The 12,110-nt window shown below is 38.8% G+C and overlaps 1 protein-coding gene across 1 annotated transcript in view; it reads left to right on the top strand.

Moving 5' to 3' along the window:
- The first annotated feature begins 250 nt into the window (after positions 1 to 250).
- The window catches only part of Hs6st3 (heparan sulfate 6-O-sulfotransferase 3), a 639,394-nt gene continuing 627,534 nt past the window's right edge, over positions 251 to 12,110 (top strand). The window contains exon 1 of the mRNA XM_026400285.2: positions 251 to 954. Coding sequence (XP_026256070.1) covers positions 251 to 954 — 704 coding nt within the window. The remainder of the gene's footprint in view (positions 955 to 12,110) is intronic.

The raw sequence follows: 12,110 nt of genomic DNA, 5'->3' as shown, positions 1-12,110 counted from the left end.
CCGCAGCCGCAGCCGCGCGCACCGGCGCCCGCCTTTCCTGCTCGGCTCACAGGCCCCGGCTTCGTCAGCCCCCGAGTGCTGCGGGGCCGCCAGCCAGCCACACGCCTCGGCGTCAGGGGCATGGAGGAGCGGCGGGCTCCGAGCCGCGCCCCGGAGTCCCCGAAACTTCCGAGCAGGCGCCGGTCCGCGCCGCTGCAGCCATCGTCGCCGCCGCCGCCGCCGCTTCACCTGCCGGCCTGAGAGCGGGACCATGGATGAAAGGTTCAACAAGTGGCTGCTGACGCCGGTGCTCACTCTCCTCTTCGTGGTCATCATGTACCAGTACGTGTCCCCCTCTTGCACCAGCTCCTGCACCAACTTCGGGGAGCAGCCCCGCGCGGGGGAGGCCCGCCCGCCAGCCGCCCCGAGTCCCGCCCGCCGCGCACAGGCGCCTCCGGAGGAGTGGGAGCGGCGGCCCCAGCTGCCGCCGCCGCCCCGGGGGCCGCCCGAAGGGATGCAGGGGGTCTCGGCGCCGGAGGACGAAGACGAGGAGCCGGGGGATCCAGAGGAGGAGGAGGAAGAAGAGGAAGAGGAGCCGGACCCCGAGGCCCCCGAAAACGGGTCCCTGCCCCGTTTCGTGCCGCGCTTCAACTTCACCCTGAAGGACCTGACTCGCTTCGTGGATTTCAACATTAAAGGGCGCGACGTGATTGTGTTCCTGCACATCCAGAAGACCGGGGGCACTACGTTCGGCCGGCACCTGGTGAAGAACATCCGGCTGGAGCAGCCCTGTAGCTGCAAAGCCGGCCAGAAGAAGTGCACCTGCCACCGGCCCGGCAAGAAGGAGACGTGGCTCTTCTCCCGCTTCTCCACCGGCTGGAGCTGCGGGCTGCATGCGGACTGGACTGAGCTCACCAACTGCGTGCCGGCCATCATGGAGAAGAAGGACTGCCCCCGCAACCACAGCCACACCAGGTACTGTCCCATGTCCCGTCTAGCTTCCTGCTACCTTGCTGCCCCAAGTGCTGCCCCTCTCCCCCAAGTCCCGGCTCCAGGCGGCCCGGAGTTCCCTGAGCTTGTCAGCCTTTTGTAGCGGTTGGGGCCGAGGCTTTGGGTGAGGGATGAGAAATCTCTGGTTAGCGCCGGGATCTTGAACTCACCAGTTCTTTAGTTCCCCCTGCTTTCCGCTACCCCCTCCCACCTCCTGCTTTCACCTTCAAAGGTGTAGGGAGCTGTCGTGTGCTGTGTATCCTGCCTGCTCAATGAACACCGTGGAATGGCTATGGGGTCGGGGGCTGGTTAGACCAGAGGCTGGAATCTTATACTTAAGTTCTGTGGCGGAACCCCAAACCCAGGAAAAGGCAGGGGGAGGTGGTGGTGGTGGAGGGCAGGAGTTTTCCAGGCATGATATAGAGGAGAGGAATGTAATCTCTTCATAAGTGGCTCTTGGGTGACTGCCCATCAGCTCAGAAAACAATCTTCCTGATGGCTCTTTGAAGATCCACCCGCAAATTCCTGCTTTACATCGATAACCCTAATTCTGGAGATGGTCTTTGTTACCCAGCAGTGCCAGGATTTGGGCTCATGCTGTTCTCAGCAAGATTTCCACTCTCTCTCAGGCCATTCTATCAATTTTTTTCAAAAATATTTGTTAAATGCCTACTGTGTGCCTGGCAGTGTGCTACCAACTGAGTGGGTACAAAGATCACGTAAGTAACATACTTTGCTTTAACGAGGGAATGGCTCCCCCCCCCACTCCGCCCCCCTTTTAGAAAGTGGTAATGCAGTTGAAGATTAGGAAAGTTTGAAATCTAATAGTCAATGAAACTGCTTATGCTATTAACATCCTTTGAGAGAGGTATGGGTTTAAGAATTTGGTTGAATGCTCTTTATGCCCATTGCAATCTGAAGATTAATCTGACATGCTTGCTCAAGGGACTAAAATATTAAAAGCTTGGAACACTAGTTTATTGAAGTTTTTATCTCAAAGGTTCAAACAATTTGGTGTAAGGAAATAGGAATTTAAACACTCGGCTCAGTAATGTTGGTATCAGATAGCTTTTGCATTTGACATTATGGAAAAGCTTCATTTACTGGAAACTACCCAGATTCTGGAATTCGCTGCCACTGAAGCATCTAATTCTACTTCATTTCTCCAAGTATGAGCAAAATTTCATTATAGGATTTTTTTTTTTTTTACTCTGGTAGTTTTTCAAATACTCTCTCCTCCCTGCTCCTTTCCCTGTTTCATGGAAATTGATTAGAATAAGAAACTGACTGGGCTTGGAATGAGGGCATTAGAGTCTCTCAGTAGGATACTTTGGGACCTTCTTTTTAAAAAAATTTTAATGGTATGTTATTTTAGATTCTGCCACTTCATTTGGTCCTAAAACAGCCAAGTGTTACTTCCAAACTTTTTAACATAAGCATGCTCACTTAAGTGAGTTCGTCTGTTATATTTCATCCTATGCTTTATTCTTTTTATTTAGATATTATATATTCCTGTTTGACACCAGAGTTTGCTAGTGTGCTTCCTAACTATTATTTCACCAAAACTGAGACTTTTATTAAAAAGTCTCATATAAAACTGAGACAGAAACACCTAATGACTGTTTAGTAGGGATTCATTTTTTTAAACCAATGTCTTAGTGAATAGATGAAGATTTAGAAGTTAGAGGAGGGCCCAGAATCTCAAAATAATTGGCTTTTTTGCTGAGTGATGAAATGATGCTGCCATTAAATGAAGCCCTGCATAGATCACAAACAGTAAGGTGTTACTTCTGTAGGAAATACTGAATATCTCTATTTCATAATGTAGGAAAATTTCAGCTTGACCATTTAAACATATGATTTATATGGCACAGTGTAATTATTTCCTTTATTTAGTGATGGGTCATAAATATTAATTTCTCTCCAAATCACAAGTTATCAAATACTCAATTCACTTATACTGGTTTTCTTTTTTTAATATTTATTTTTTTAGTTGGACACAATATTTTTATTTGTTTATTTTTATATAGTGCTGAGGATCGAACCCAGGGCCTTGCACATGCTAGGTGAGCACTCTACTGCTGAGCCACAACCCCAGCCCTAATTTTCTTCAAAAAATTCTTATGGTAGTATTTTGTTTGTATCACTTTTTATAATCCTCTTTTTTTTAAAAAAAAAAAAATACCATCCTCTCTTTTTCCCAGCAATTCTCAATTGCTTTTCTTCTCTAGATACTGTAGGAAGGAATCGTTGTGACATAAGTGAAGCACCCTGCATCCAAAGCTATAGGAATAAAGTTGAAAAGATGTTAACCTTAGCATCTTCCTAGCAGAGAAGACTGAATTAGTTGTCTGTCATTGTAATGTTTGTGTACAGCATTCTACAGTCAACCAGATTAGCCTGGATAATGGAGGGTACATTTTCACAATGCAAAATGGCAGATAATCTATTGCTACTTAATGGGAACAAGGTTCTATTTCAAATAGAGCTGGCTCTAAGCAAAACTGAGAAGTAGATCCTGCTGATTTTATTTGCCTAGGCTCTCTGCTTTTGATCCTCCCTTGGTACCTCCTCCTCATTTCTCTCAAAGATCAGTGCCCTTATGGATCAAATAATGGGTAACAGCTAGGAATCTGGAGTCAGATGGATGTGGTTCTTGTATTAACCAGCCATGTAACCAGTAAGTTACTCTTTCTGAGCCTCAGATTCTTCACCTTTAAATAATTAGAATAATTTGAATAATTAGAATGTCCCTTATAGAGATATTATGAGAACTAAATGAGCTAATATATGTAAAATGCTTAGCATAGTTTATATGCATAGTATAAACTGCTGGTATACAGTACTTAAGACTTAATATGTGATATATAGTAGTACTATGATATTAGTTGCTAATTTTAATAATATTTTGCCTAATAAAGGCCTTTTTTTCCCAAAAGGATCTGAGGTCAGTTCCTTAGAGCAGCTTGGGTATAAATGGGTTACCTTGACTTACTTATAGAGATGCCATTTTATGTTTTTTTCTGTACTGAGAATCCTAAGTTCTAAATTTAAGCAGTAAATTGGAAATTATGGACATTTGGACATTAATCATTGCAGGGGGCAGGATAAGGAGCAGGGGATGGGGGACACACAATATAATAGGCATTCTATTTATGACAAGAAAAACTATTTGAAATGGTGAGAGAGGAGGTAGGAAAATCTGGGAGAAAGGCACAAGCAAGAGTGCTACTCTGAAAAGGGACGTCTGGAAGGGTTGAAGGATCCATCATGGAAATTACACTTGCTCATGAAGGAGGCAAGCCTCTGGGTTAGCAGTGTGGATCCAGCACAGAAGTAATTTCTAATCACAAATTGCTTAGAATAAGACAGGAAGCTAATAGGCAGATGGCACATCTGAATGACTTCTTTTCTCATATTACAGATAACTTCTTCCTGTTAGTTTTGTGTTGCTTTTTTTTTTTACTCCCAATTATTACTTGGTATGTTATTGTTTCACACTATCTTATACTTCTTTCTTTTTTACTGAATATTTTTCCTCTTAATATGCATGAACTGATTCTTGGTTATTGAGTATGGATAGAAACATACCATTTTATGGCTAAAAAAAGACCAAAGAGATAATCTAGTCCCACAGTTTTCATGAGTAATCTAACTCTAAAAAGGTGAAATGATATGCTTCGGGTTTCTCCAGGGAATTCATATTTTGTTTTCATAATTTAAATTCAGTGTTTTGCCTACTTCATCATCAGTTTGTCTCTGTAGGAGAAGGTATTTTAAGTACCTATTTACTATGTGCCAGGCATGATGATGGTCTTAGAATTTTGAGCAGTGTCAGTCCCATGGAGCCTAGGCAGTTAGAGAAGACAGACAGATTTTGTTAGGTGAGTATAATGCCAATTCTTAAATAATGCTGGAAGATATCCTATCACATCCTCTTATAGGTTGGGTGGCAATCTTTCTGCTTTATGACCTGTATGCCATTGGTCTTGTTTCAATAGGAGCCATCTGGATATTATATTAGACCTATCTCTATGTAATAAGTGATACAAACCTAACTCAAACTTAATCCAGCCAGAGCGGAGTTACTTATGTTACTATTCCCCAGGAAAGAGTAGAGGTGGTTTCAGGACTGACTGGAACTAGGATCTCTGTCTCCACACTCTTTTGCATAGTGATCTCCTTCTACTAAATTGTGCTCATTCCATGAGGTGGATGAATGACCTTCACATCTAATAGCTCAGCAAGCCAAGAGGAAAGCAGGCCTTCTCTGAGTTCCTTGAGAGTTTCTTTTCTGAGAAGTCTTGGAGAATAACTGACAAATTTCAGCTTGTGTGTTCTTTCAGCCAGTCATTGTGGCTGGAGAGACAGTGTTCTTTGACTGTTCTTGTATCACAGAGCTACCTCTATGACTGGGATGTGTGTGTATCTGTGGTGGTGGTGGTGGTAAGACAGGGAGGAGGGGAAGAAAAAGGGAGAAAGGGAGAAAGCCTGCTTGCATGTGTGTGCATTGGGAGTGGGGACATCAGTTATCAGAAAGAATACAGCTCCTGAGCCAAGGGGCCTATGGAGTTCTGGACAGTCCCTCCAATTTGTTGACTAAAGATGCAAATAAATTAGAAATAAATGAATCTTCAGATCTCTTCTTTGTATTCAAATTAGGGAAATTTTAGAGTCAAACTGCAACTCAAATTTATCAGCAACATCTGGAAACCATGTTCATGTGAGATTTTATTGAAGGAATTGGTAATGTTTAATATGGAGATGGAAAAAATATAGAAAGACATAAAGCTTGTCTTCAAATACTCAGAGGATTATATAGAAGGTAGAGGAGAGTTGTTCTGTATCACTCTAAAGAGTAGAATTAGGTTAAGAAGCAATGGAATTTCAACTCAGAGTAAGAATTTATAAGATTTTAACTGTCTAACATGAGCATGAGCTGTTGTGTGAAGTGGCGTGGCGTGTCCCCCAGTAATGAAAACCTTCGAAGTGGCTGGGGAGCTACTGATGTGGTAGGAGGAAATCTTTGGGGAGGGCTTAACCTGAGTGGCCTTCTATTTTATGGATCTGAGTGCAGGGTATCTTTTGTCTCTCCTTTCCTACCTCATGCATACACAAGAGAAGAGTAGTCCATCCTCCAGAATTTGTAAATATTTCTATCTAGGAAACTTTTGGTAAAGCACAATCTGATGGTGACTATTTTACACATTCAGGGCCAAAAGCAATAAATGAACCCTGTGTACTAAACTGCCTGCTTCTTAATAGTGAGTACAAAAAATATGAGATGAGAAAATGTAACACAACTCTCCACAAAAATACCAGAACCACTTTGAAACATCTTCTGGTGATTGCTTTTCCTTTAGACACCAGACTAAAATATATACAGCATCTGTAGGGCTCTGTTTCAAATATTCCAGAATGTTATAGCCTGTGCTGCTTTCTAAAGCATAATCTGTTTGATGTCTCTTCTAATTAGAAATGTTGAACTGCCAAGAAGGTTAATTTTTACCATAAGGTTTGTGTGGCAGTGTAAAACTAAGAGATAAGAGACTGTCTGTATGCCATATCCACTTATTTGTTCATTATAGGGTCTCTTAAAGTATTGCTTCTGCTTCAAGCTACCAATATTTGCTATAAATCAGAAAGAGGTTAAATTAAACTCATTCAGTTTTTGTGAGCGGCAAGGATATAAATTGGAAGTAGTCAATGGTAATAGATGATTTATTCTTTTGCCTTTTTCTTGCTAGTCACCTTGAGATATTTGATTGGGTTGATTTTAGAGAAATAGAAATTTTCATGTAATAATTAGAAGCTAGGAAAATTTAGCCACTGATAATGTGGTTTTGCTTAATCTTAGACTCTTACGTTATTATTCCCCAAAGCTAATTATTTTCATCTCATTTTGACTAAAGACAATCAGAAGCTTATGTCATTTGAAAGTTATTTATGCTCAATAATGAATTAAACAGTTTAATTGAGACAGGCAAATTCTAATGTGATTTTAAGAGTCACAAAATAAATTATTGGGCCTAGAAATTGGTTCAGTATGAAAGCAATTAAATGGGGAGCCTGTGTTAATATTTTGTAGTAATCACTTATCTTGTTTTTGAATTTGTGATATGATATATACCTTTACAATTGATTTTGATTAGCTAATACAACATTGTTTAAATTATAACTAAGCATTTACCTAAATGTCAGAAAATATGCTATTTATTAACTTAGGTAGTTTTTTTCTTCCTCTGGTAAATACACTTGCTGGTAAATACATGTAGAGTACCTAGTACAGAGATTAACCCATAGAAGATGCTCAGTAAATGTTAGCTTTTAGATTACCTTTTAAAACTATCAATGTAACTTGACAAGATTGTGATCCTTTAGAAAATGGAGTTAATGCTTTGTGTCAAAGACTGTTATCTCAGGTGAAAATTCTAATTTTTATTGGTTGACTTTCATAATTAGTTAAGGTATCAACTCCCCTCATTCTCTAAAAGAGGAGTTAAAGTAAGTATGGAGGCCAGGGTTTATTGGGCAATGTTAGGAAGTTTCTCCTATCAGACAGTGTGCCGCAAATCAGAAGTTCATTTGGGGACAAACAGATGCCTTTTAGAAAAGTTAATTCCATCATTCATCTTTACTTTAGAAAAAAAAATCAGCCTAAATTGAGAGGATGGGGACTCTGATCTAGGCTGAAAGGATGAGAGAAGTGTATATAACCTCTGGTATATACAGACTAGGGATTACTACTGTTCTAAGCTAGATGATTGAGTTGTTGGCAGTTGGAGGTTATGATATTGAAGGGCAGCAGGAAGAGATTTTGAATTAGAAAATAGTTCTTAAGAGAAGTTAAAGGAAACCAGTAACAAATATAAGCCACTGAAAATTACTGAAAATCGTGTTGCTGTCTGATTTCTGAATTCAATTAGAGTGATGTTTAAGAGCGTGGACTCCTAAGTCAAACCTCCTGGATTTTCATCTGGCTCAATCACTCACTGCCATGTGACCTTGGATTGAGTCAGTTATCTGTTCTTCTCTGCCATTTCCTTCTCTAGAAAGGTTTTTCCAGAACCTTGGCTCAAAGGTACAGTGCACGCCTAGCATTCGTGAGGCCCTGGGTTTGATCCTTAGCACCACATAAAAAAAAAAAAAAAAAAAAAAAAGGTATTGTGTACAACTAAAAAATAAATTTAAAAAAAAGGAAAATGGGAGTAGTTAGAATAAAATTTTGCTGTGAGCATTAATAATCCATGTGGTTCTCTTGGAACACAGGAAATCTTATGTGTTAGCTATTTTTTTATGGGATTTGTCTTATACATACATGTTGTTTTGTGTAATGATAAAATTATAAGTAAGCTTGTATTATCCTTTTTGAATCTGGAAATTTTCATTATATATAATGCAAAAATGAACTTGCAAGTTACAATGCAAAGAAAAACTATAAAAGATAAAAATTAAATGTTAATTCTTAGGACTCCATGGATACTCCATGGGCACTCAGTGACTACTGCTGAATGGAAACTTGCAGCTTTTCCCCCAGCTTATTGTTTTATTTTTTATGGGAAATTAATGAAACAGCAATAAAAATGTTTAACACATACAATGAAATTCATACATGAAACAGTCCTACAGTGAAATGGAATTAGTTGCCTGAGAGCACATAATATTTGTAGTTCATTACTATTATGAATATCTTGCCATTTTTTATTGATAACTACCGTGTTATTTTTTCCAGAACCTTGGCATTTTATGCTGTATGTGTTTGCCCCTACATTCTAGTTTCTTTATAAATCCAAGATGGTATAAAGGCTGATCACATTGATATCCTTAATATTTATGTATTAGATTTACAGAATATTTCTTCCAAAGTGTTCAAGGCTCTGAATATGTATCTGTACACTTACTTGTATGATGACATCTGTATTTTGTGGACTCTAATTAGAAACCTGTAAACTTTTATGGGTTTACTTCAAAAGTGAAAACCTAGACCTAGAAAGACACGTACTAACTTAATGTGTGAGTATAGTCTGAAGATCCCTATAATACAGTAAAGAATAAGGTGACAAGCCAAGGAAGAGAGCAGACAGTGGTCATCTGGAGTATAAATTAGAAGGGTGCCACAGAAGAAGGAGAGAAGGCAAAAACAGTCAAGGTGAAGAAGGGCTAAAAGAACCAAAGCAGAAAGAAGGGAACATTGAATGTAGAAGACAGAAATTCGTCTTGTGTGCAGTGGTTTGCCTCATTAGTGCATTTGTGGGAAGTAATCAACTATCCAGGAGACCATCTGATTTGAAGTGCAAATATATTTAAATGCTGCTGCTGTACATTTATTTACTTATACCTTCTTCTGTATCATGATGCCATTATCAGCTTTATTAGCCAGAATCTTGGCAAACAGAAGCCCCTTTGAGGATTTTGAAGGAACTTGCACATAATTATGAACAGAGGTAATGGAACCAGTATTGGACCTCAAGGTACCTTGTAACTAGTAACAAGGTCAACTGAGTCTGTGAAGTAGCAAATGGAGAGAAAGGCTTTATCATATCTGTTGTCTTCTGGGGGCTAGCAGAAGTTACGTCTCTGTGGCGGAAACCTAAGAAGAGGTTTGTGGAAAGAAACAACTGCCATAACTATAGGCCTGAGGAGAAATGAAGTGTGGGGAGGATATGCCTGGACCACTTTCTCTTTCCACCTGTCCATCTTTTCCATTGTCTTCCACTGAGTGAATCTACCTGGAGGCTATCAGCACAATAGCTAGTTGATGTGTTGTTCCTTGGCCTGTGGCAAGGCAGAGAAAGATGGAAATGGATTTGGAGTTGCTGGGATTGGGAGGAATGAAATCAGAAAACAACTTTCACAGTGTCTTAAAATAGTTTGAAGTTTCTTCTAATTCATTTTATGGATGCCTTGGTTTTGATCAACAAATGAGACAAGAACCGATACTGTATTTTAGTACCTGTACCAAGTGTCCTCTTCATGGATCAGAGTTTCTACCTAAAGAATAGTGAATACAGAAAAATCAATAATAACAACAACAACAAAAACAAAAACACTTTCAAAAGAACAGCCACCATAGGCAAGAGACTTTTTGCTGAGTATTAAAAATAATGCTAAATTTAGGTATTTGTCACCTTAGCACATAAGAATCAGCTGGTAAAGTGACAGATTTGGGCAGTCAAATTTGTATCAAGATGCACTGTAGGGCTGGGGGTGTGGCTCAAGCGGTAGCGCGCTCACCTGGCATGTGTGCGGCCCGGGTTCGATCCTCAGCACCACATACAAACAAATATGTTGTGTCTGCCGAAAACTAAAAAATAAATATTAAAAAATTCTCTCTCTCTCTTAAAAAAAAGATGCACTGTAGACAACACATTTTATGTTATATCTATGGCAGTTTATAAATTTTGAGTTACATAATAATATTAGTTTAGGCATGACAAGTAGTGTGCAAAACTGGGTATAGTTTGCAAAAACATATTTATGAAATGAGATGCTTTCTGTTGCTTAGATTTTCTTCCAAGAGCATTAAGATTCTTCAGAGTAACATTTATGAGCTTTAAGTCTCTCAAAAGGAAAATGTGAGGGAAGAAAAAAATTATGTCACATATGAAATTATTCTAATGTATTTAGGTTCAATTTTAAAGGACTTTGAAATACTATTTTTGTTTTTATTTTGGGGGAGATGTGATATGTATGAAAAGTGTGCATTTTGCATGTTTCTCTGCAGAATGTATAACTTTATTATTATTAGATAATGGAAAATAATTAAAATTGATATCTGATGAAACTAGACCCAAGAAGGAATTATGCTTTAATCCTGAGAGTCAAATGCCACAAAAAGCTCGTTTATATACATATTGATAGATAACAAAACAATATTCAATGGAATATCTGTGTGTATCACATCTGTTGGGATGGCTGTGGATGTTAAATCTGTTTTAACAGATTTTGAGTTTCTGGGAATAGGGCCATCTCTGGAGAATATAATACCCTATGCTGTCTTTTTCTTGGTCCACCTTTATACACAGTTCTCTCTCTTTTGTTTTTCCTTAGTGTCCCATTGTATGCCATGGCTATAGGCAGCAATGACATGTAAGAAAGGGGGTCATCTTTGGACCCTTGTTTTTATGGGAAGAGTTACTTATCACAGTAAATTTGCCTCAGGAATTGTCTTGTGATGGCTATGAAAATTATTAGTTGTAGAGAATTTGTACTTCATTGAACTGGACTTAAGTCCTATTAACTTAAAAAATCTGGAGAAGGTGTCAGGGAAGATTTTCTTTCCCTCACAGCTTCATCAGGTTCCTTATTATGCCTTCTATGAATATGATGAAAGAGGTGAATTAATAGTTATTTCTATTTCTAATATTTGTATTAGAAGAGATTTATATTACTATTCTCATTGATAAATGTAAAAAACACTTGTGAATGAAAACCTCTGACACCATGGAGAAACTCAGGTACATTGGAAACATCAAATTTATTATTGGGTACATTCTAAAAATATTTGTGATCATGGCCTGTTCTTTGTCTTTTAAATTCAGACTTGAGCCTAAAACACGAATACAGATAAATTTCTTTGCTTTGACAGTTTTATTCTCCAAGTTCCTTATGTGTGCTATAAAGAATAATTAATGTAATGAAAAAATCAATACTGTGTATAAATTATTTAGGTTTTACTATCATTGTAATTTTCTCTTCAACACCTATTGATCAGTAACAATTCATTTGTTAATTTCTTCCTAATAAGATATTCATTGTATTAGGTCTGTAGTAGTGCTGTCCCTGCACTTTCACAAGCAAGTCATGAATTACTAATGATACATGGAACAAGTTAACTTACTAGTGAGTGCTGTGAGATGGAAAACAGACAAAGGGGAGTAATTTGAAATGCTCTCCTACAGAAAGTCTGTAGGCAGAGAACTACTAATAATTAAATGTGTATGCTCTTGAAGGTTATTAATTTTTACTTTAAAGTTTTAGGGTATGTATTTTTCCAAGTGTGAATGTATTTTTTATTTTATTATTATTTAAAAATTTTTTTTTAGTTATTGATGGACCTTTATTTTATTTATTTGTATGTGGTGCTGAGAATCCAACCCAGTGCGTCACACATGCCAGGTAAGCACGCTACCACTGAGCCA

Source organism: Urocitellus parryii, chromosome 2 (genome assembly GCF_045843805.1).
Source record: "Urocitellus parryii isolate mUroPar1 chromosome 2, mUroPar1.hap1, whole genome shotgun sequence".
In the NCBI taxonomy this organism is placed as follows: Eukaryota; Metazoa; Chordata; class Mammalia; order Rodentia; family Sciuridae; genus Urocitellus; species Urocitellus parryii.
The sequence above is the reverse complement of the archived record's forward strand: the minus strand, read 5'-3'. Positions and strand labels throughout refer to the sequence as shown.